At 43.6% G+C, this 26,286-nt stretch overlaps 1 protein-coding gene across 10 annotated transcripts in view; it reads left to right on the top strand.

Moving 5' to 3' along the window:
- PBRM1 (polybromo 1) overlaps nt 1-26,286 on the top strand; it is a 1,258,882-nt gene that overhangs the window by 48,584 nt on the left and 1,184,012 nt on the right. For all 10 annotated transcript variants that reach the window (XM_069643172.1, XM_069643175.1, XM_069643176.1 and 7 more), the window contains one exon: nt 10,667-10,764. In XM_069643172.1, the coding sequence (XP_069499273.1) occupies nt 10,667-10,764 (98 nt within the window). The remainder of the gene's footprint in view (nt 1-10,666; nt 10,765-26,286) is intronic.

Below are 26,286 nucleotides of genomic sequence, written 5' to 3' on the forward strand. Positions count from 1 at the left end.
TTTAGGTCAGAGCGAGTAGGGTCGGGACTCCCTGACTCAAGAGTTTTCTTGCTACCACTTGTGGACGTTCCAGAATACGTTGCAGTTTTGTTCTGTCTTGCTTCATTTTGCGAAGGCCTTCTAGACTGCAGAGGTGATTTTCAGTCACACGATTTAGTTTTGGTCTGTTGTTGAATTGGTTCCAGACTGCTTCCAGTAGAACACCCCAAGAAAGAAAGATGAAGACTTCCGCAGCATAGATGGCCATGGGGCACCTCTAGGACACAAAGACAAGTTGCAGAGGCGGTCACCACTGTCAGGCGGCGACAGGTGATTTTCCAGCGGTGAACACAGGAGCAGATCCAGCATAGTTTCCCTTGGCGTGAGATGGCTAAAAATACATGAGCAGGCAACCTGTGGTACAAAGAAGTGTGTGGCAGAAAAGGACAAAAGTGGAATTGGCGCACTTGACGAGGGGGATTTAAGGGCTGGTTCATGGGCAGCAATAGGGGGCAATGTGTGAACACCCTGCCTGCAGTGTGCACGTATATTAACTATGATACAGATTGGTTTGCTCCCAGAAATTGCGCGCACAACCAATTTTAATTGCTTAATTGCAAATTATTTAATGTGAATCAAACAGCCGACACGTGTTTCGAGCAAAGCTCTTCTTCCAAGGCTGAGACAATTACCCAAATTATGTACAGTTTTGACAAACAATAAACAGCAGTTAAGCATCATGCAGATCCAAAGAACATACAGTAAGCATGTGGGTGGCAACGAAAAAGCAAAATAGGTGTCATAATATTAACAAACAGTTTACACCAATTAATATGCATTGCAAGGTATAATTATGACATGTCAAAATTAAAAATAGGCATGAAAGGATATATAGACCATAGGTTGTTGGGGTGAGGCGAGCCATCAAGTCAATGTCATATATAAAAGAAAAAAGGAAAAAGATATATGCAATAGAGTGAGTGATGGGAACGGCCCTGTAAGAACAAGACTCATCATACTTCTATCTGAATAATGGAAGTTGTTAATGAATTAGTTTTTACCCGAGGAGGCTTGGCACTAGAACTAATAATTTAGAAACCAAAGACAAAAAACAGAAACCAGAGTATTTATTTGAGAGTGGCCATATCAATAATTAGGCAAGCCGCTAGAAATAAGATTGCCATGTTTAATTGTATAGAATCTTACCTGATTAAGGTAGATAAGTATCCGACAATTATAAGTTGCGGTTCTGCTGTAAGCGGAACAAAAATCTAAGTTAGCCTCTTAACATATGGTGGGATTAAATAGCATGTTAAATGGACCATCTGTAAAACAAGAATAAAATAAAAAATCATACCTATATAGACACGTATGCGTATTCAATTGTGGCTGTCGGCCAAAGCAATAAGGACCTAATGCGGTAGAGTTGAAACAGACACACGGCACCGTGTAATGGGGGAGACACACAAAAAAAGAGGAAAGGACTAATTAGTCAATTAAAAGACACTTGCAAAGGCGAGACGTTCACATGCGTGTCCCCCCAGGGTAAAGTATCCTTAGGGGTCGGCGCGAAAGACCTTCACTTACCGGCGTTTCCGCCCGAACTGATGAAATGGAGCCTCGCGCATGGTTGTTGAGCTCGTATTTAATACTGTCAAGCCCAGTTGAGCAACAAGAGCTCTGATGTACGCTCTGGCGGCCATATTGGGTGTGAACCCAAGTTATAGTTTGAAAGTTACGAAGGTCCATACACATTTAAATTGATGATCAAGAGATAATTAGTACTCAATAAGGAGGCCATTTGGCACGAAGTGACAGATAATTTGTAATTATTTATATGCATTTTTGAAAGTTAATTTACAATGCCGCCTTGCTAATGTTAGTTAGCAAATAATAACAACATAGGCCATAATTGTTATTAATAGGGCTAATCTACCCATAATGACAAAATACAGATAAACAAGTAATGTCCACAAGGTGCGCAGTTATTCCAACCTTGTGTATTGGAGGCTAGTTAGCAATTATGAAGGATGACATGGGCCATGATTAAAACACCCAGTGTCCCCCAATTCTTGATGCTACTTGTTTTGGAGCCAATTAGTTGAAATAAATGTACAGAAAAGTTTCTGATAAATCCAATTTAAAAATTAAATTGGATTTATCAGAAACTTTTCTGAGAATTGGGGGACACTGGGTGTTTTTAACCATGGCCCATGTCATCCTTCATAATTGCTAACTAGCCTCCAATACACAAGGTTGCATTAACTGCGCACCCTGTGGACATTACTTATCTGTATTTTGTCATTATGGGTAGATTAGGCCTATTAATAACAATTATGGCCTATGTTATCATTATTATTTGCTAACTAACATTACCAAGGCGGCATTGTAAATGAACTTTCAAAAATGCATATAAATAATTACAAATTATCTGTCACTTCGTGCCAAATGGCCTCCTTATTGAGTAAAAATTATCTCTTGATCATCAATTTAAATGTGTATAGACCTTCGTACCTTTCAAACTATAACTTGGGTTCACACCCAATATGACCGCCAGAGCCTACATCAGAGCTCTTGTTGCTCAACTGGGCTTGACAGTATTAAATACGAGCTCAACAACCATGCGCGAGGCTCCATTTCATCAGTTCGGGCGGAAACGCCGGTAAGTGAAGGTCTTTCGCGCCGACCCCTAAGGATACTTTACCCTGGGGGGGACACGCATGTGACCGTCTCGCCTTTCTTTGCGAGTGTCTTTTAATTGACTAATTAGTCCTTTCCTTTTTTTTTTGTCTCCCCCATTACACGGTGCCGCGTGCCTGTTTCAACTCTACCGCATTAGGTCCTTATTGCTTTGGCTGACAGCCACAATTGAATACGCACACGCGTCTATATAGGTATGATTTTTTTATTTTTGTATTTTATTATTTTACAGATTGTCCATTTAACATGCTCTTTAATCCCACCATATGTTAAGCGGCTAACTTAGATTTTTGTTGCGCTTACAGCGGAGTCGCAACTTATAATTGTCGGATACTTATCTACCTTAATCGGGTAAGATGCTATACAATTAAACATGGCAATCTTATTTCTAGCGGCTTGCCTAATTATTGATATGGCCACTCTCAAATAAATATTCTGGTTTCTGTTTTTTGTCTTTGGTTTCTAAATTATTAGTTCTAGTGCCAAGCCTCCTCAGGTAAAAACTAATTCATTAACCACTTCCATTATTCAGATATAAGTATGATGAGTCTTGTGCTTACAGGGCCGTTCCCATCACTCACTCTCTTGCATATATCTTTTTTCTTTTATATATGACATTGACTTGATGGCTCGCCTCACCCCAACAACCGATGGTCTATATATTCTTTCATGCCTATTTTTAATTTTGACATGTCATATAATTATACCTTGCAATGCATATTAATTGGTGTAAACTGTTTGTTAATATTGTGACGCCTATTTTGCTTTTTCGTTGCCACCCACATGCTTACTGTATGTTCTTTGGATCTGCATGATGCTTAACTGCTGTTTATTGTTTGTCAAAACTGTGCATAATTTGGGTAATTGTCTCAGCCTTGGAAGAAGAGCTTTGCTCGAAACACGTGTCGGCTGTTGTTTGATTCACATTAAATCATCTGCAACTAAGCAATTAAAATTGGTTGTGTGCGCAATTTCTGGGAGCAAACCAATCTGTATCAAACCTGTGGTACAAGCTGCAGATCTGCCAAGCTTCAAGGCTCTGCTCGGAACAGCATCGGCTGCAGCGAGGCAGCCCAGAAGAGAGCTGGGGAGTCCACCGGTTGCTCCAGGGAAACCTTTGAAGGCTCAGCAGGCACGGATCCTCTAGCAGGGCTCGAGACTGGTTGTTCACACCGGTCTAGGGGTTGAAGCAGCAACACAGACTTTGAGATCAGGACAGAAGAGTAGGGCTTCACTGGGACATCGCTAGAATCGATGTTGGTCAGTTCAGGGGTTATCCTTGGGTTGTCAGCAGGCTGCTCTTCTTCGTGGAAGTCTTGCCTCCAGCAGTGATCTGATGAATGACTGCTGGAGCCTTTTATCCAAGTGTTAGGGAGAATTCTCAGAAATGTACCAATTCCCTTCCATCTTAGACACCCCCAGCTCTTTTGCTGGACTTTAGGACTTTTAATTTTTAACCTGAAGAGAGGTAGTCCTTTTTTCCCCACTCTCTCATTTATTTTAATGAGATTTAAACTCTGTTTCTCTCTTGGTTTTGGAGTCTTGACAAACTCCACAGGCATCATCTTTTTACATTGTGACACACAGCACCTTCATTGCAGTGGCACAGGGAAGTCTTTCAGATTTCCCAAAGGTTTAAATACTTTCTCTTCGATAAACTACTGTTTCCAAGAGCAGTAAAGTGAAATTGACTTTACTTACATTTGTAACTTTCTAGACCCAGCACCCACTATCTTACAGAGTGCTGGAGGGGTTACTTGGTATCCCCTTTGTTTAGCTTCTCATGTAAAATTGTTACCCTTTCCTCGATTAATGGCTGGTGGCAGTGGTTTACTTTTAACTATCGTGATGTGCATTTACCGCGGGCTGCGTTCGCAGTATAGCACCCAAGGGTGCCATTTTTGTCAAAATGGCCCGGTCTTCCTTTTTCGGCATTTCTTTGTGAAAAGTTCCTTCTTGAGATTTACTCTGCACGCCAAACCAGGTTTAGTCTTTGTCCGTTTTGTCTTTGGCGGGATTCACAAGTGAAGCCGTCTCTGGCTTCAGGGTTTCTGGCGGGGGCAGCAAGCGAGAGAGGTGCCCAAAACACCCTGTGCTTAGTCTCAGAAGAGACCCAAATGCACTCTTGGGTGATTGGCCAGTTGGCTGTCCGGTAAGGACAGCCACCCTGCTGGGTGACTGACAGCTACCCTGCTGGGTGACTGACAGCTAGGCTGGAATTAATGGGAGACACCTGCATAAAAAGGTAAGGCTTTTGGCTTGGAAGGCAGAGTCGACCACTGGACGAAGGTATCCGAAGAAGAACTTGAAGAAGACGCCTGCTGCAACTCCTGGACTGTTGGTTTGCCCGGTGAAGCGCTGCTGCTGTACTGAAACTCCAAATTCGTATCGACGGAGAAGCCCCTGCAAGGACGACTTCTCTCCTTGAGTTGGTGGGACCAGTCAACTCCAAAGTAAGCTACCTGGATATCCTCTTGGAGCTGGTTGAAATACCACTGCAATTGCTGCTGGAACCGAATAGTCGGGGAGAGGAACACCAGATCATGTGCGTTGCTTTTAAACTGGCCAAGAGCTCCAGGGAAAATCCTCTGGACTCCCAGGAAGCAAGACTGACCGAGCCTGAGCCCCCTCAACAGAGTGCTGGACCCCAGATGCAAGGAAAGCCCAACCGCAGTTTTGATATTTTGCAGTAAACACAAGGAACTGAAACACTGAGGTGCCACTTGTTTGAAGATTGCCGGTTGCGGTCGGCGATCGTCCCATTGCGGTGCAGGAGTCCCCACGACTGAGGCCCAGGAACAACCGTATCTGCCATACTACAGCAGGAACAGAAGCCAGCTGGATCCAATTTCTTCTGACCAAAGGTACTGTGAACTAAGGTTGTGTAGCTTACTTGCTCTCAGTTAAGACTTGCATTTGCTACCTTTTTCAAAGTTGCTTGCAGCTTTGCCCTCCACAAGCCTCACAGCTTGTGGCCCAACAGTGATTTCTTTTTCTACAGAACTCTCTGTAACATTGTTCAAGATGTTTTACTTACCTTCAAGAAGTGCCTCAACTCCCAGAGGCTTTGCTCAAATAACATTGGCTGTCCTGACTCCCTGAAGACTCTTCTAACCTCTGACTTTGTGTTTTGATCTGTCCCTCCAAAAAGTCTTACTTACATAATATGCAACTGGCAAGAAACAATTTAAATAACGTAATGGCAACGACCTCCCCTCCCCCCTCGCTAACATACCACAGTGGTGGCAAAAGTAGTGTTGAATAATCTGAAGATCTGTTAACAAGCCAAGGCCCTTTCAAAGGTCGAAGGTTTTGATGCTCAGTGTTCCCACCTTGCACATGCTTTAGTACCTGTGAAGGGAAGAGTCTGTTCCCCAAGAGCAGCACATTCAGAAATAAACCAGAAACTCGCAATGGTGAGCGGTTACTGGAGGGCTCTAGCGAGGGTGTAGCCACCTGCAAAGGAAGATGGAGGAAAGGGCTGAATACCACATCACCACCCATGTTCAGTGTACACCCCTGTGAAGCACGTTCTGATCCTTCCACTTGAGGGGCAGTGTGCCCATTAGCTGTGACATTAAAGAGGGACGTTGGAGAGGGCCAATGGACTCGTAATAATCCACGCACCACACAGGTAACTATTGTCTTTTTTCCTGCCAAGGTGTTACATAAAGAAAAGACAAAGGAGTTGGCGCAGCAATCCCTGTGGAGATGTGGGTGCGGTAGGGAAGGCATGGTATCACAAGTAGGACACTGACATAATGGATACAACTTGGAAAACCTTTATTGAAAATGTTGGGGTTGGAGAAACGCCTATTTTGCCCTATAACTAAGATGCAAGTAGTCTCGACCATCAAACGATAAACAAACAGTCGCAGTTGAGTCCTTCAAATTAAAATGCCCTATACGAACAAAAACCTAATGCCTGCCCAATCTCTTGTACAAAAAGTGTACATTTATTTATTTGTGGATTCGTATAGTGCCGATAAACGCGTGGGAATCCGGGCGCTGACATATAGACACCGACAGTGACAAAAAAGACTATACACTTTCTACCTCATGATAAAATTACTAACTGAACTAGTTCATCTAAAACGTTTGGTTTTCAGCGCCTTTCTAAAAGCGTGATAGTTCTCCTCCGACCTTAGGTATGCAGGCAGGTTGTTCCACCACTGGGCTGCTTTTACTGGGAAAGCACGGCCCAGTCTGTACGTTTTTTGGAATTTGGGACACTTAATCAGGTTCTGATCCTCTGATCACAGTTGCCTTCCAGGTACATAGGGAACGATTTTCTTCTTTAAGTACGCTGCTCCATTTCCAGTATACATCTGTGTACCAGTGTCAGGGCTTTGAATATAATTCTGTCTTCTATTGACAGCCAGTGCAGGTCTTTCCTGTCTTTAGTTATATGGTCCCTTCTCGTTTTTTTCTTAAGAATTCTCACTGCACTATTCTGCAGTACATGGCACTTGGCTATACATCCTTTGCTTGCACCGATCATAAGTGCATTGCCATAATCAAGCCTAGATGGAATAACAGCTCGAGCTATGCTAGCACTATTATCCTTATTTAAGGCCGGATGGATTTAAGCAGTCGTAGGTAGTGATGCCTATTATTTGACAAATAGGACACCGGAGTCTCGGATCCCATTGAGACTTCCAGGAATATACCCTGTGTCTTCACTTTCTCTACCACGGTGATCGGGAGCCTTTAATGTCGATGGTCTTATACTCTTCACTGAGTTTTGCACGGGCTTGAGGGGAGCCAAAAATCATTAGCTCTGTTTTATTCCCTTTACGGCACATCCAGCTTTCCCTAATCATGTTTCAATTATGTTGTAGAGAGATGATACCTTGGCCGAGTCTTCGGCGTAACTCCCGATAACTTCTATCGCCAACTGGGTATCGTCGGCATAGTTAGTAAAAAAGCTCTGTTCTTATCAAGCACTATGCATAGATATCTTAAATAAAGATGGAATAATAGTGGTGATAGGCTTGCGCCCTGAGGTACGCCACACCCTATAGGTATTTCATTTGAAAAGCCTTCGCTCTAGTGTATTTTTGATTTTGTCTCTGATAAAAATGAGATGACCCATCAGTTGCTTCGTCAGAGCAGTTGCCTATGTTTTCCAATGCACACTGAAGCTACTGGTGTTCCAAGAGGTCAAAAGCTGTACTTGGATCCAGAAGTACCAGTAGGCCAGTCTTGCTCCTATCCATTATGCTCGGCATCTGAGTCTGCAGGTCCAGTAGAGCGGTCTCCGTACTGTGTGCTGACCTAGCGCTGGATTTGTGTGTGTGTGTGTGTGTGTGGTATGTCGTTAACTTTGACATAACTTTTGAGTTGAATTGTGGCAACTTTATCCAATAAATTTAACAGAAAGTTACAGTTAGTTATTGGTTGTAAGTTACTGGGGTCATTTTGATCCAGGCACGTTTATTTGAATCAAGGGTGTCCTAGTCAGTCTTGATGTCTTCAGGAACGTTCCCACCTCTAAAAGATGCATTTACCATTCTGGTAAACAGAGGGGCGAAAATCTCTGTTGTCCATTATCATTTTGGATGGTAGGAGATTTTCGACACATGTCGTTGGTCTCCTGGATTTTAGAATTCCTTCCATATCTTCCACCGAGATAAGGCTAAACTTGAATTGAGCCTGATTGTTCAAATGCAAAAGGAAAAATGTATGCAAAAGGAAAAATAAAGGCCGTTGAACCAACTCTCCTCCTCACGTTGCCTCTCACGAGTAAGGCTGTCCTTGTAGGCAGTATGACGCACTCTGGCTCGGTTTCTAACCAACACTCTTAAGCAGTTCCAAACCATGGATTGAGGCCCGTCTGGCCTTCCATGTTAAAGTCTCTTTCTTGACTTTCAAAATGATATTCCAACATAAAGTATACAAAGGTGCCTCTCTGTCAGGGTCAGACCTTGCAGCACACAGTTCACGTAGGTCCCCTTCTGTCGGGCTCAGACATCTCACGTCACAGTTCAACACAACCTTGCCAGGGGACTCTCTTCCCCAAGATTAATGTACTTCGGGTCTCCCTCAATCAGACTCGGACCCCTTTCGGATCTCGAATATTTTCAAATGTGTGTGGCTCTCTTTACAGACCACCGCAGGACCACTTCGACTCAACTGTCGCTTAATCACCTTTGCTGTTCATTCGCCTTATAACTTCAAACAATGTACCTTTCACAGAGTTTCGAATGGGCTACTTCCTTTCGCCGGACCACTCCATTACTTAGTATCGCTGATCTTACAGCTGCCGTTTTACTTCAAAGTTCATTCACAGGTCAGCCTTTCTTCGCGTCTCATTACCACGCGTGCTCCCTTCACTTGTCCTATAATGTTGTTACTTCATTTGGTTTAATACCTACTGTTCTCTCAGGTCGCTTGCCAACTCACCGGCTTTGTGCGCTTCTTTCTTGTTTTGCTATTTCCAATTCACGAGTCAAGGCTAGTACCACAGGCTTGGCCTTGCCTCCTCAACTCTGTTGTTCACCCGGGAGGGTCGCTGGAGTCCTTGAAACGCAATGCAATCATCACCTGTGGGATCTGGCATTCTCCATGTGTCTTTTGCGGTCTGTCAGAGTCAACAACCTCCACTAGGGAACCCTTGGGGTTTTTGGCCCGCTGCTCTAGTCCCTTGGTCCAATGCCCTTCTCCATTAGGTGTGCCTTCGTCCCGGAAGTTCTGCTTGTACTCGTTTTCCGCCTTGTTCAGAGTGTTTTTAGGTGTTGCCTTTAATTCGTGGGAGGTGAAGAGCTAACTGGTATCAGGTCTATACACTTAGTGTAAAGTGCCTGACTTTGCCTGACCCGATTACGGGACATGTCCAGTACGATGTGGGAGGGTTAGTCTGGTTACTCTGTCATCCCCTTCCTCGCCCCAGTGTTTGTGGAAAAAGGAGGGGGTAGAGACTTTGGAAAATCCTACAAAATAGGATGGCGTAGATTAACAAAAAAGCGGGTAATACTGCGTCTCGCCATTGGCTTCTCACCACCACTCCCCGAAGAACCCTCAACCAGGTCATCCTCCTGCACTGGTCCACCCCCAGGGTCTGGATCCAAAGGTGATGGCTGTGCCCTGGCCATCTGAGAGAGAGAGATCCCTTGGGGACTAGCGGGTGAGGCACCCTCTGGCTTCTCATAGTGCTAAGAAGGAGGTTTGTACAAAAGCCACAACCAAAGGGGTCACACATGACACGGGAGCAGGTGGCATCTAGTATGACGAGCGATGGAATATATGTCCCTTCGATCGATCACTTCCTCTTGTGTCTCACTACCATCTATATAATGTTATAGCTCAGTGTCAAGTCATGTCATGTTGTTTAGTAGAGTAAATGTGCATATGTCTGAAGAGACAATTTTTGAATATGCCCGCCCTTCCTTCCTCCTTTCGTATATAGCCTATCTCAACCTACAGGAATGAGGTTACTACGGGGTATGTGAAGTGCGGCACTTCCAGGAGTCAAAGTGAGTTTTCTTAAAAAGCATTTATTTACAAAGCAGCTAGAGGCCCTCCTGCTGCAGATCAATCTGACACCAGGGGAGTTGTTCACACATGTATCCATTACTGTGGAACCCCATGAAGATTCCATGTCTCCTGGGAGAAGACAAAATGTGTTTGTTATTATTTGGTACAGGAGTGGCAACAACAGCAAAATGCACTTTCAAATGGGGAATGAGATAACAACTGGTTTACATATACAGTTTCTACTAGAACCACAACATGTTTATTTGTCAGAATGTTTATGCCCATACATGGCAATGGCATCATAACACGTTTAATGAGAGCCGTTGCAAATCTTAAGATGCAGCTTACATAACAGATACTAAAAGCCATATAGGGTGATAACATTTATCTAGATGCAAGGATAACCTCCCTACTAATTGATATAGATCTCCCACACATCTGATTTAGAACCGTATGCAATTGTGACCTGGTGTTTGTGTATTGGAATGTAACTGTGGTGTTGTACTTTCAGATTGCAGTCTGCCATGAACTCTATAACACCGTCCGAGATTACAAAGATGAGCAGGGCCGGATCCTGTGTGAGCTCTTTATGAGGGCACCGAAACGAAGGTAAGCGGCTAAGCTGACAAGTAGTACTTGGCATGTCCTATCCTATGCCTGTATCTTCATGAGGCCGTATTTCGCCGGTGCATTGGCGTTGATCTGTGGCTCAATCAACAATCATGCCGTGGATACGGAATAGTGCATTCACCCCACCAGCTCATCCCCACCCCCCCCCCTCCCAAGTACTCTGTTGTGAATGTTATAATATTCCTCTTTGAACAGTATGTGAACTGCTTACACGCTGAAGTCGACTAGCTAACTTACTTTTGTTTTTGATAGGCTATTTATTTCATTTCTTGTGGCAAATGCATGCATGTGCCCTGCTGAGCGCTATTTGAATGTGCTATTCTGTTATTACTCTGCAGCAACTTTGACTGTAAACATTCAGAGCCTGGACTAATGTACGCTCTGTCCGTTGTACCTTGATGCTCGTGTAACGATATGTAACTGCTGTACACATGATTATGCGCCCAGTTACCTGAGGGTTCGGATGCGCTTTATAAATAAACAAACTAAACTAAACTGTGCTAAAAAGAATTTGCAGTTCTCTGCTTGTTTTTAAAAATATGCTGAATGCGGTTTACATGGCCTGTTTTTTTTTAACTTGCAAGACAATGTGCTCCAGGAATTCAGTAATTATTTTCAGCAATGTCTTCAGGTAAAGGCCTGCTGCTTTTTTTTTAGTTAAATCTTGCAAGGTGTGTTTACTAAAAGGCAATATGGAATCTAGACATGGCCTCAGGGCCTTCAAATTAAGTTATAGTAATTTGTTATATTTCACAAATGTACATGGCCTTGAAAACCTAATGCATTTGCCTGGTGTGAGACAGGCATGGTTTTGAGATGACAGGAACAACATTGTGAATTGAACAATGGAATCTTTATTAAATATCAGGATGGGTGTAATGCCTAACGTGCCCTATAGCGATGGTGGGGATTGCCCTACCTAAAAAAACTGAAGAAAGCCTATATCCATAAGTCCAAATCAAAAGCCTTTATGGGTCAAGACCTGTGCTTGCGCTCACGTCTAATACAGAAGTATAGTGTCGGGTTATTCTAACTCAAATAGTGTTCAAAATAAAGTCTGCAACTGCCTCTAGCTCCCTTCGCACGTTCAGGATGCAGTTCCAACAATTATAAGTTTCAAATGTTCCTTCACTTGGGTTTCTCTTCTCCATGTTTCAAGCACACTTGGCCTTAATATACAAAGTTCCGTAGGAGCTTAAGGTTCCTTTCCCCAAGCTTGAAGCACTGGTTCACAAAACAATGTGCCATCTTTCTGCCACCTTGGCTTTTCACAAGGACTCAAAAGTTTATAGCTTAATTATTTGCTTCTTAATACTTCCTGTATTTTGTTGGCTTTTATGTACAGCCTTCACTTGTACTTGTTCAGCTTACTTTTGCCCGTTCAGCGTTTTGTTCACACTTCACTAGCTCCCCTCGGCTGCTCATTGTTGGGGAGAATTTTCAGAAATGTGCTAATTACCCTCTACCTTAGAGACCCTGAGCACTTTTGCTGGACTCTAGGACTTTTTAATTTTTAACCTGGAAAGAGTGAGACCTTTTTCCTACTCTCTCATGTATATTTCTGTGATTTAACACAGTTTCTATTTGGTTTTGGAGTCTGATAAACTCCATAGGCATCACCTTTGCATTGTGACACACAGAACCTTCAGTGCAGTGGCACAGGGAAGTCTCTTAGATTTCCCTAAGGTTTAAATACCTTGTCTTGGTGAAACTACTGTTTCCAAGAGCAGTGAAGTGAAATTGACTTTACTTACAATTTTGTAACTTTCTAGACCCAGAGCACACGACCTTACAATTGGGTGATGGAGGGGTTAATTAGTATCCCTTTTGTCTAGTTTCTCATGTAACATTTTCATGTTACCCTTTCTACAATTAATGGCTGGTGGCAGTGGTTTACTTTTTACTACCATTGTGTGTTTTTACCACTGGCTGCATTCGCAGCTCAGCTCCAGCATTTTGTCAAAATGGCCCCGGTCTTCTTTTTTCGACATTACTTGTTGGAAAGGTCCTTCTTGAGATTTACTCTGCACGCCAAACCAGGGTTGGTCCCTTTGTTCATTTTGTTATTGGCAGGATTCTTGAGTAAAGCCCGAATCTGGCTCCAGTATGTCTGGCAGGGTCAGGAAATGAGGGAGGTGCCCAACACTCCCTGTGCTTAATCCCCTTGGTTACAGGAATGCACCCAAAGGTGATTTGCCGACTGGCTGTCCGGCAAGGACAGCCACCCTGCTGTGTGATTGACAGCTAGGCTGCAAATGAATGGGAGAAGCCTGCATAAAAGGCACGGCATTTTGGCTTAAAAGGCAGAGTTGATCACTGGATGAAGGAATCCGAAGAAGAACTTGGAAGAGACGCCTGCTGCAACTCCTGGCCCGTTGGTTTGCCTGGTGAAGCCCTGCTGCTGTGCTGAAGCACCAAATTCGCCTAGACTAGAGAAGCCCTGCAAGGACGACTTCTCCCCTTGAGTTGGTGAGACCAATCAACTCCAAAGTGAACTCGTTTGGACATCCTCTCAGAGCTGGCTGTACTTCTGCTGCTGCTGGAACCTAAGTGCCAGGGAGAGGAACACCAAACGGAGTGCATCACTTTTAAGTCGGAATCGAGCTGCAGGAAGATCCTCCGGACTTCCAGTAAGCAGGACTGACCAAGCCTGAGCCACCTCAACAGAGTGCTGGACCCCAGATGCGAGGAAAGTCCAGAGTGGTGTCCGAGAGTCTGCTGTGGTGCTATTTGCTGAGACGAGAGGAGCTGAAACCACAAAGTGCTGCTGAATAGAAGTTGGTCCTTTTCTGCTGCTGACCGTCCTGTTGTGTTGTAGGAGTCCACAGAAGTCTTCCCTCTTGTCCCCACGACTGAGGCTCAGGATCTACAGAGCCACACAGGAACAGAAGCCAGCTGGAACCATTTCTTCTAAACAAAGGTACTGTACAGTCTAAGAGAACGTACCTCTTGTCTTGTAGTCTTACTTGATCTCAGTTGAGACTTGCCTTGGCTACCTCTGTAGATTTGCCTGCATCTTCTACCTCTCACAAGCCTCCCAGCCTGTGACCCTACTTTGATTCTACTTTTTCTACAAAGACTTCTAAATGATTGCCCCTCAGCCAAGGTCTTTATCACTGCTTCGATGCTGTGAGGTATTGGTGAGGCGTTGTCTTAAATCCCACTGCTGCCACCACTGTTAATCCGCAGGCAGAAGTCATGACTCAATTGGTACAAATACATTGTTTTATTGAGGCAATCAGCAGTAAATGAGGGGTTCGACACAGCCAGCAATAAAATAAATAAATGGGGAAAATAAACTCCTTTCCCCTTTCACGGAGGTCACGGCTTCCAAGCTACCATAAATCAGAAGACGTGCGTCAGCACGGTAGTAATGGAAAAACAAGAAAAAAGAACACTCAAAGTCCATTTGTGCATGACCTGCCTCTCAGTGTCTGTTCTGCGTGACCACTTAGTAATGCGTAAATCAAACTCTGTTAAAGGCGACAGCTCCGCTTCTCAGATATGCACCCACAGTCCGTTCTTGTAACACACTGCCTTTCGCCTTGCAGTGGAAGTAAGTCTGTATTTCAAAAAAGAAAGAACGCCCGCTTTGTCAGCTCGCATGCAAAATGAACCACTTGTTCATTCAAGTATTTCTTCCCCTTAATGCCTTCTGGTGCTCCTCTTCCTTCGGTCGAGCATACAGACTCCTTGGATGGCAGCTGCCCGTAGTCCTAGTAAGCCAGTACAATCCGGTAGTTTCCTCCTTCCAATCCTCACTACTATCGAGCTATTCCTACACACCGGGAAAATAGAAAGCACCTTTGAGTCCAGGCATGCGTTCTTTACACGGCTCTTCCCTCCCCTGCCCGGTCTCCCATGTTGAGGTGCATTCAATATTTCCTTGAACTTTGGAAACCATCCCTCCCTTTTCTTGACTTCGTCTCCTGGCATTTTCTCTCCTTCCCTTCCCTGTTTGATACTTGTTCCAACACACCACCCCCGTTGTCCTTCCTGTTCCGCATTTCTTCTTCCCCCGATGGTAAAGCAGCTGTACCCCTCTGTGCATTTTGCAGTCTTTTGGAATTTTTCTCTGTGCTTCTGAAAAGTGCATTGTGTGAGTAGTAGTTTTCGGCCTGCGCACATTTTCATGCTGATTTCGGGAACACCGGGCAGGAAGGTGTTTTGCCTTATGTGATGTGCTGTTGCACTTCCATCTTTTTCTCGGCTGAGTTTGTTGCCCTCTGTACACTCCGGCTTCCCCGTCCTGTTAGCCGGCTCTCTCATTACCGCAATCCTATTTGTACTAGATTGCATTTTATGTAGCACCCCTTGAGCCGCAGGAGCTCCAGTCTCACATAACCCCTCAAGGAGTCACAACGATCAGACTGATCCAAGGCGCGAGAAAGATACGCCACCAATTGATATTTGTTCTTAGAGTAGGTTCATAACAATTTTGCTGTCCAATAGGGTCCAGTGCTGATTGATATAGGTTTCTCTTTTGTTTAACGCAGAGATGCGACACTCCTTTGGGCTCTGCATTGGCTATAACACTGTTCTATTGGAAAGCCTAAAGCCCCAGGTTGGCATTTGGGGTGGAGCTTAGACATGAAAATCCTGTCAAATTGCCTGGACGGTAGAACTCTGTCCCTAAAAGGCAATGTTCGCCACTTCAACAGAATTTCAAGTTACTTAAAGCCTTCTAATTTCCAAAACATATCATTTACTCACTCTTCCACACATATTAACTTATTATGCCCCATAATGTTTTTTCTTTTTTCTGCATATGCTACAGTTTTATAGCATTTTATTAGACAACTTCAAGAGCATTTGGGACAAAGTTCCTTTGTCAGAGGGCAAGCGTTACCGCACTTTGACTCATGGTGGGTATTGTGAGGGGTAAGCAATGTGAGGTGGACAACTGTTTGATATTTGTTCAAAATATGCCATTTTATTAGGATAGAAATAATATCAAAATGCCTCACTTAACCTACTCTAATGTGGGTTTCCCTACCTGACAAAACTAAGGACGAAACATTCTAACAGCAGATCTGGCCCTCAAACTAAACCTCAAATACACAGGAAAATATATGGCAGTTCAATTACCATCAACAACACAGTATTTTGGTAACCTTCTAGCAGCCTAGGTGAACTCCCTTCCCCAGGATTCAAGGTGTATTCATCTTCAATGTGCATCCAAAAAAAGGAAGCAAATCCATATAGATAGTAAAATCTCAGTTCAGTTCTTGAAAAGTCAATATGGCTTGTTAGATGCCATCATAACAAGAACCAAAGGTAGAAACAATCCATCTGTCTTATGCCACACTCATAGACTTCAGTTCTGCCTTTGACAGTGTTAATCGCTTGAAACTCTGAGAATTATTAGCTGATATGAATTGTTCTAGTTGGTTGTTAGACATTTCGATATTGCGCCATTTTAATAATAGCGCCCAAGTATGTTTGGATAATGAGTGAAACTTGTCCAATCCGATTAAAATCAACAAAGGTGTTAAGCAGGGCTGCTTATTTGCAGCGTTGTTGTTTACCCTTTATTTAACCAATATGATAAAACGATTAGAAAACAAGGCTAACTGCCTAGTTAGATTTGAGAACACTATGGTCAGTGCATTAATTTATGCGGACGAACTAGTTATTGTTGACCACACGTTTAATGGCATGAAAAACTGGTTTTGTACGATCGGACCAAAAAAAAAAAAAAGTCTGACCGTACAAAATGACCGAAAAATGCGACCACTAAAGGTTCGAACCTTTGGTGGTAGCATTGCAGATACGTAAAAAAAAAAAAAAAAAAAAGGTGCTGCAGGGGTGTCCCCCGCAACACCCAGCTCACTACACGTTATTGTAGTATGAAAGTGTGTTTGCGTGAGAAAGGTGCAAACTTTTGGTAGTTCGCACCTTTCTCATGCAAACATTCCGGCCGCGGCAAAATCAGCCGCGGTTGGATCGCTTAGAATCGAAAAACCTACTGGAAGACCTTGGAAAGTTTGCTAAAGAACATTCATTTTTTTTTAACTTTTTTTTTTTTTATTGTTACGGTTGATCAAGTCAACCTTTCGATATTTAGATGTTACATGATTCAGCATTTGTATACAAACATTGATTAATAGATAATAAAATTAAAAACGAGATTGAAAAAGAAAATACAACTACAGTATCTACAATAAAATGTAAAAGGTGGAACACATGTTTAAATAAGCAATTTTATTGATGTCTAAAATAATTGTTAATCAGTTCCTCCAATCACTTTAAGTGCAGTAAACAAGTATTGTCAGTGATGCACACTATACATTTCCAGGTGTATCAAAATGACTCTGCATTAAAGTAGTTAAGTAAGAGAAGAAGGAGAAAGAGAAAAATAAAATAATGTAAGAGGGGAAAATCACTTTTTCTCCTTTATTACGATCTCGCTGACGATTCAATTTGCAAGGAATGTATGAATCTAACAATTTCAATTTGTACTCTACTAAGGTCGTCTGAAACTATTTCAACCAGAGATCTTGTGCTGTCCGGTTTCTATATTCATGAAAGTATGGTTTCAGATACGGTTTCGTTGGTTCATCAGTGCAGGACACTCTGTCAATAAGTGTTGCAAGGTTTCCAATTGATTCAATCTACATACATCATGGTTTTTAGGAATCTGCAACACTAAGCGCATCCAAGCGAGACGTGGTCAAAGGTTGAGACGATATTGCATAGATGTATTCCTAAGGTTTGGAGCAGGGAATTTAAGGAGATGAGGATGTTATTTATTTGGTTTATTTGTTACACCCCCAGACCCTGAGGTATCGCAGCGTGGTTACAGACACCTTAATCATTAGTCATACAATATTACAGAATACAGAAAATATTAACATGGATATACTACATCACACACAAGCATTATTTCTAGGTGGAGCTGGTGAACGTAAGCTAGCAAAAGAATAACAAACTCAAAATGCTAATATTGGTTAAATAACCATGCTTTTAGCCGTTTCTTGAGAGAGGAGTCGTTTTTGATGTTGAGAGGGAGGGTGTGCCAGTGTTTAGGAGCTAGAACGAGGAAACTGCAGCCCCCTGCTCTAGTAGTTTTGTATCGGGGGGGATACTAATAGTCGATGTAATAGTTGTTGTGTTGAAAGCTCTTGTATGTTCAGCATTTTTCAAGTGTGCATAGCCGATCATTTTGGAACAGTTTGTTCTTTGCTCGTGTGGGATTTCCAATCAATAAATTTACAGTGAGATTAGCTTCAGCTAGTAGAAGGATGGCACGGGCTCTCCATTCACGAGCAAATATACGGACTGAGTTGAGGATGTAATGTGATCATTTATCTAAGAGTATCCGATTTGTCAGCCATGAGGCACTTCCTGTATAATGCACATATTTTCCAATTGTACATGACATGCAAAGAGGGGATCCCCAATTCATATCTCAGAACGCACATTGGGAGGCTTCTGGGGAGACCCAAAACAGCCTTCCAATATGTGCCTTCGAGTTTAGACCAAAATGTTTCTGATTTACAGGGTTTATTTTCCGCTCTGTATAGTACAATGGCAGAGGCTTTTTGAATGTAGAACCCGATAATGGGGAGATATGAGAATTTTGCGTATCTTGCCCTGATTAACCGAGCTTGGGATGAGGACGTACACATTTTGTGAGTTAGTTCCTGTAGATAGGGCAGATCAGAGACATGATTTAATGCCTAAATATTTATAATCATCGGCCACCTCGAGTTTCTTACCGCTCAGAAGCCAATTTTCAAGAGTGTGTTTTCAATTCTTCGACCAGGTTTATAACATGGAATTTTGGTCTTTGTTACATTAACCTGCAATGAGTTTGTTTTCCTACATACAACTCTGAGGCAGATAATGGATTCTGCAGTCCTCGCGGTGTCTTTGATAACAAGACCAGATCATCCGCATAAAAAATCCATGCAACAGGTGCAGTACCTAGGCGTGGTTGATCAGAGATGACAGGGGTGAAGGTGTTACACATGTCTGATGCAATAAAATTGAAAATAATAAGTTTTTATTGAAGAGGATAATTTCCTGTCTAATGTCAGTCGCACCTGAATGGTTGCATGCGAGTGTACTTGAGCTACAAGGGATAACAAAGGAGGAGGACAACCAGCGAATTGCAGCTTGGTTAAAAGGAAATTCCTGGATATTGAATCAAAAGCCACCTTAAAATCAACATATACGATATATAGAGGCTGCTTGTTTTGAGCAGCTTGCGTTTTTATTGACGTTATGGCAGTGAGATTAACGGCACTGCCAAGGCCTGAGATGAAAACGTTCTGATGAGGATCATAGAGATTGTTTTCTAGAATCAATTTGTTGAGATCCCTGAGAATAATACACGTAAATAATTTTCCAGGGATGTCTAATACAGCGATTGGGCTGTAGTTGTGTGGTAATTGTCTGTTACCTTTTTTTGAAGATGGGAACTTTTATTGATTTGCATCATGATGGAGGAATGATGCCAGACTTTACCAATTCTATGAAAATATGATATAAAATCTTTGTCCAATGGATAGGATTGGCGTAAAGCCGCCTTATAATTGAACTTTGAGTTGGAGTATATTACATACTACATATTTCGGATAAGCTCTTCCAGAGCCCCAGGGTCCGACGGTCTATCTAATGTTATAACATTACATAGACCGTCTGGAAGAGCTTAGCTGAGATATGGAAGAGCTTAGCTGAGATATGTAGTATGTAATATCCTCCAACTCAAAGTTCAATGATAAGGCGGCTTTAGATGCAACGTTGTCTGGATGTGCAAGATGTTGATCATGACACACATAGAGTTGAGAGAAATGTTCTGTCCAAGCTTGTTCTGTGTCGGCATTAATTTGGAGAGAGGATTGAGAAGTTTGAGATGGTTAAGAAGGTACCATATATCTCGTGAGTTCTTAGATGCAAAAGTACACAGCCTCTGTTCGCCCTCTGGTTGGCATGTATGGGCCTTTCTGGATCTCAACCAGTTCTTATGCTTTGTTTTGAGAGTGCGTGCCCTAATCAACTGCTCATCTGGAGGAAGTGCCCTGAGAGCTCTCATGGCTCTATGCAGAAGAGCTTTTTCCTGCTGAATGGGAGGATCAAACAAATGTTTATGAATGGAAATGGGTTTACTATTCACTATTGTTTTTTTTTTAAATTTAAAGTTGTAATGCTGAAACATAACCTCCATCTCCATGTGGTGGACGCAAAGATCTGCTGACTTAGGAGCCCAGGATATCATGTAATGTATTACGTTTGTGGTGTGACCATTGTAAAAAATGATGTCCACCTGAAACGGCTAAATTGGAGCAAGTTTGAATAGCTCTAGGAGGTAAGGAGGAGATAGGCCAACGCCATGACAGGGTTAGCTGATCATGATCACATAGATCTTGTTTTTCCATAACAAAGTAATCAATATTAGTGAAAATTGATCGATCAGTGTAGATATAATCTATTGTGGCATGTTGATTCTGCCTATGCCAAGTCGAATTGGCCGATATGTCTCCAACTACTCCATTTAGCATGACCAATTGCCTATCCGACATTAAGGACATCCAGCGACTGCACAAGGAGGTAGAATTGTTTGAGTTTTGGGTCACGCAATGTAAATTTCAATCTCCAAATATGAAGGTGGTTGTTATTGAAGAATCTAGTATAATTAGATCAAGGAGCACTTCAACATCTATAAAAAGGTTGCCTGCAGATATACCAGTGTGGTTCCAGTATACATTTAATAAGGCCCTTATTTTGGAATCTATCTGTATTTTTGCTAGTTGCATGTATGCATTTGGTTCTGCCCATGATTTCAACTTGCTAAGCCATAAAGGCCGCATATGGAAACTAAGGCACAATAACCATATATTATAATGACCCGTCAGACGGGAGGTTCGTTTTCCAAACGAGTCTTGTTTATTTTAAAGTATTCTCAGTTGGACGACTGGGTCTCAACGCTTCACGACGTGTGTTCCCGGACACCGTGAGACGCGAGAGAGTGAACAGCGCTCAAGCAGCAATATATATACATTATACATTATCTTTTGTTAAGGCAATTCGACCCGCCCTCATGCATGTCATACAGGCTAGGGTTCAGTGATTGACAATTATGACACGTTATGACAAATCTTCATTCAGTCTAAACATAGTTATTCTAGCAAAGGCAGCAGAGACTGCTTTCTGTTATGGGGAACATGGAACATGGAGCTCTTGCTCGGTAAGGATATCTTGTTCTTGGCAGAGAAACATTCCATTCAACGTTATCTGTGTTAAAGTTCATGAGCTAAGGGTCAGATAGTTCTGAAGCAGAGAATACCATTCTCCGCGAAGGAGCACCACTAGGAGAATATAATTCATGTTTAACTGCCTTTTACAACAGTGCTTGCAAGACAAACCGGCACCTGGACTACTGATTAGATGCTGCTTCTGCTCGACTTCAAGGACTTAGTGAGAGAGAAAAACAATGTATTTCTGCACAGTTTGACATTCCTGTCTGCGTTAGCAATTCAGCGTTCAAGCTGTGGCCTCGCACTGTGCGCGAATCTAAAGCATAGAATATATTTGCAAAGCGTTTAACAGAAAAAGCAAAAAGCAAATGGCCGATATTTCACAAAATGGACGCCCTTTGGTTATATTGACGATTCTTGGATTGCAATGTTTGTCACAGGATGCGATTTACTTCTGGCCAACGTACTATACGTATCATTCAACTATGGGATTACTTTTCTGGTCTAACAAACTTGCAGTCGGATGATATTTTGGCTGCTATTAATAGGCCTGCCATTGGTCTTCCCTTTGGTTGGGGATCGTTGGAATCGAATAATTGTCCCACACTGGAGTCTCAGTTAGCCAAGTTTCCTGGAGTGCTATTATATCATAGCACTGCAGGAAATGGGCTTTAGAGTTAGGCAAGTGACTATGACCTCTGGTGTTCCAAGAAATCAATTTAACGGATTGTAAGAGTCGGTTCCAATTGCTACGGCTGGCTTTGCAGTCATTCATAAGAGCCAGAAAGAGCGTTGGAGACGGGTTCTGTAAAGGTTTTTGAGAGCAAGTTAATTTGGAATTTCTTGATGTTTACAACAGTAACGGAAGGTGGTACGACATCAGTGGTCTTTCATCGCCCCTATTCTTTTTTCGATGGGTTTGTATGAAAGTGTGAACCCCGAACAGCTCCCGATTTAATCCAGAGTCTGGTCTGTGCAAGATTATTATGGGACACAAATTCAACTTGGTCTATATCTGATGAGCAAACCTCCTCCAAGCTATGGATTTCATTGGAAATATTCAAGATTGATGTTCTATGGAGGTCGCAGGTGGGGGAAAACATCAGACCTGCACTTGATGAGTAGTGTACTATTAAATGAGGCAGGATTGTGCTCGCCTTTAGGTTTGTTTCCTGTGGGTTTAACCTTAGAGTCCCAATGTACAGTTTTTGAGATCTCACTGGTTTTTAAAGGAGTGTCCATTGAAATGACTCTACACTGACCACTTTGTCTCTCAGCAGGGATGGTGTTTGAAAGTGCATTCAGAGCAAATGCTCTATCTCGGCTCTCCTCTGATCTAAGGTGCAGAAATTCTCATCAGTAAGAACAGAGTCCGTAGTCTGAGCTTTAATTTTATTCAATATATTTGTGGGATCAGAAGCAGAAGCTGCACAGCCATTGTCCTGGCATTCTATTTCAGCCGGAAAAAACAACAGGGTAAATTAAAGCTCAAAGAGCCGGAGTGGCAACTGCCTTCCCAAACCGTAGGGAGATACTGATACACAGGGGACGATTTACTGGGGAAAAGGTTTGTCAACTTGCCAATAAGGGCAAGACAGAACAACTAATGGAAATGCTTGAACAGTGTTCCTGTTCTCTTGGACACAGGGTGGAGAGATGGTCTGGTGCTCTATTGAGACATCCAACCCCACCGGTGGGGAGCCGGGGGGTGGAGGGAGGTGTCGTGTGGGATATCTAGCCACAAGCGATGATGGGCGTGCTACCTGACTGGAGGCAGTCTGGCTTGGTTTGTTTTGTTGGTCACCAACAGCCTGACAGATGGAAGGGGGCGGGGGAGGGGGGAACAGGATGGGAGTGGGGCAACCAGCGATATTATGTGAAAGAGTGCGAGAGGGGGATTAAATCTCGTATTCTTGGATCTAGACGGCTAGAGATGACAAGTGCAAAAATGGAGACATCGGGATTGTTATGTAATTTTATTCACCCTGATGACTCGAAAGTTCCTTACAAATGGGTGGTTGCCCGGAGAGTGGATTGGGTGATACCAAATTTTCACTAAAAATGCACTATCCCACTAGCTATGGGATGTGCTGGAAAAACCCATGCTTACTGTCATGATCTCTGCTTCCAAAAGGTCAGGGTTTTCCCAACTCCCTTGGAAGCAGATCCATAACCCAGGTTCCGAGTGCCAACCAGTCCCAATTTGGACCTTTTGGACCCAGTCCTGGCGCCAGTGGCACCAGGCTCATAAATATGCCCAGTCCCAGTGCTGGAAGCGCCGGGCTCATAATGCTTGGGTGGACTTACCTTCAGCAGACCATGCTGCTTACTTGCCTGCCAGTTGAGCCTCTGATCCTCTTCTGTTTGGAACTACTTTTCCTGTTGGGTGGGGCTGGAGCCACTCCCTAGATTCAGAACACTGGAACTCTTCTGGAAGGCAGGAACTCTTTTCTTACCAGGAACTCTTTTCTTACTTAGGCGTGGCTGTGGAAGGAGACACCTAAGCACTACAGGAGGCTATTTAAACCACACCCGGTGGATGAATCTTGCTTTGCGTTATTCTGCAACCTCTGCAGCAGACCGCTCATCGTGTCTTCTGCATCCGGTCCTGGGCCTAAGGAAAAAGGCTTACCATCCTGAATCCAGTCTTCAGCAACACCTATAAAGACAAGAAAGAACAGGTTAGCATTCCGGCATCTGAAAGGCAAAGGCTTACCATCCTGAATCCAGTCTTCAGCAACACCTATAAAGACAAGAAAGAACAGGTTAGCATTCCGGCATCTGAAAGGCAAGTTTACCAACTCTTCGCACGCTCCGGAGGCCTTCGGCGCTGCATCCCGCATCTGAAAGACAAAACAAGGTGCGTTTAAAGACATTGGGGAACTTTAATACTCACGTGCCATTACTCCTTTCCACATCTAATCCAGTGGGTATTCCGGCACCCTGCAGCCGCTCCGAACTCGTACCTGCAAAATAAAAAGACAGTTAGAGCGCATAGTGAAGCAGGCAACAAGCGCTTACTTACGTGCTTCCAGGCGCTTCTATTCATCACACTGGCTCCATCTTCAACTCACTTCAGCCCGTCATCCGCCATCGCCGGAACACTGCAAAACAAGAGACATCATTACTAAAGACTTTAAAGACATTTGAATGACTCGAAACTTACCGTTCGTGCAGTAAACGACGGACAGCAGTCCTCTGAAGTCAAGAGGCCTGCGCTACCTATCCAGTGAAGAAACTGGTTACAGCACCCTGCCCCGAGGCAGATGGAGAGCTCGGCATTCACTTACCTAAGGTGAGAGCGTTAACCTTTGGGGGTCTACAGGAGAGGAGAAGAGGAAAGAGATAGGGACATCCCAATAACCCCAGTTCATTAACCCCATATTTTCTATCTGCAGACATCTTACTCTACACGTCAGGCATACAGTGCACAGAGGTCCAGCCCAAAGAGCCAACCGGGTGCTACACATCACCTTTGAAGATACGGTAGTCGCCCAGTCAAGACCGGCGCCTCTGCGAGAATCAGGTGAGCGTTACAGAACGCAAAGCCTACCGCAAAACTCTCGCCCAGGCGCTATGGAAACCTCGGATACTGACCCCCTAGCCCGGTTACTTGGGGAACTAAGGGCAGAAGTGCATGCAGCTCGTCAGGAAACGAATGCTCTAAGAAGGGAACTAATTATTTCCAAGGAGAGAACAGACAATCTTGCTAGACAAGTGCTACAGTCACAAGCCGGACAGACCCCATTACCCGCATCAGGGGCAAATCTTCCTTCAACATCCTCTATGAATCCAGTGCAGATCAACCTACCTGGCAATGTACCTCTGGCTCCGCCCGAACGATTTTCTGGTGACCCAAAGAGGTTTGCAGTATTTATCAATCAGTGCCGGTTGCACTTCTTATGCCGGCCAGCAGCCTTTCCAACTGATCAAGCAAAAGTAGCTTTTGTACTTTCGTACCTTAGTGGCAATGCGGCAGACTGGTCGATCCCTCTAGTTAATCAAGATGATCCGGTTCTCCATGATTTTCAAGCCTTTCAGCTTAGTATGGAAAAACTGTTCGCAAGACATTCACAGGGGCAGGCCTTGGACAATGAGCTTCTTTCGTTGCAACAGGGTAATCAAGACCTTTTGGCTTATATTGCATCTTTCAATAGACTAATAGTGGAAACTCAATGGCCTGAGGACAAAAGGATTACGCTGTTTTATAGAGGTCTACGTGGAGAGCTCAAAGACGTTTTAGCCCAAGTAGTGAATCCCCCACAAGACTGTTCGGATTATATAGACTTGGTCGTTCAAATAGATCACAGGCTGCAGAACAGGAAGGCCGATCGTTCCAAGTTTGATGCTCGAGTATTTTCCAAACCGCCAACTCCTTCCGAGGGAGTAGACTCCGGGGAACCCATGCAAATAGGGGGTCTGAAAGGTCCTCTAACACAAAGGGAGCGGGAAAGGAGGAAACAGTTGCAATTATGCCTATATTGCGGAAACTCAGGGCACTTTCTTCGAGACTGTCCGGTGAAACCTGCCAAGAAGGCAGTAGGAGCTGCAGTTGACAGTTACAAACTCTGAGCAGGGAAACGACCTCGCTCGACAAGAATAGAGATCCTCTTGCCGAGCGTGAAAACCAGTTCCGTGACCTCGCATTTCGTGATACCTATGGTCCTCATTAGCCCTGATAATCCGTATCGATTACATGCAATTGAAGCTTACGTCGACAGCGGTGCCATCGGCAATTATGTGGATCATGAAATGGTTTTGAGGATGAATCTAACTCTTTGTCCCAAGGCTGTAAAGGACGTCATTACTACGGTGGATGGTACGGAGATAGCCTCCGGGCCAGTAACGCATACCATTCAAGAGGTGACGCTAGTAAGTCAAGATGGACACCATGAGAAGATCGTGTTCGATGTGATCAAGGCCCCAAAGTTTCAGATTATTCTAGGAATACCTTGGTTAGAGAAACACAATCCTCTGATCGATTGGCGAGCAAGAACGGTCCATTTTCCAGAATGTGTCTCTACTTGTCACCCTCCACCTGGTGTTGCACTGGCCGCAATTTCTTCAGAGACTCCCCAGTTACCTCCCGAATACCTAGAATACCAAGATGTTTTCCGGAAGGATCAGGCTAACTCTCTACCTCCTCATAGGTCTTATGACTGCCAGATAGACCTGATACCTGGATCTACTCCTCCTTGTAGTAGAATTTATGCCCTCACCGAGCCTGAGAACCTTCACCTTCGACAATACCTGGATCAATACCTGGCAAATGGGTTTATTCGTCCTTCCAAGTCCCCTG

This window comes from Ambystoma mexicanum, chromosome 2p (genome assembly GCF_040938575.1).
Source record: "Ambystoma mexicanum isolate Mex_15411 chromosome 2p, UKY_AmexF1_1, whole genome shotgun sequence".
Taxonomy (NCBI): Eukaryota; Metazoa; Chordata; class Amphibia; order Caudata; family Ambystomatidae; genus Ambystoma; species Ambystoma mexicanum.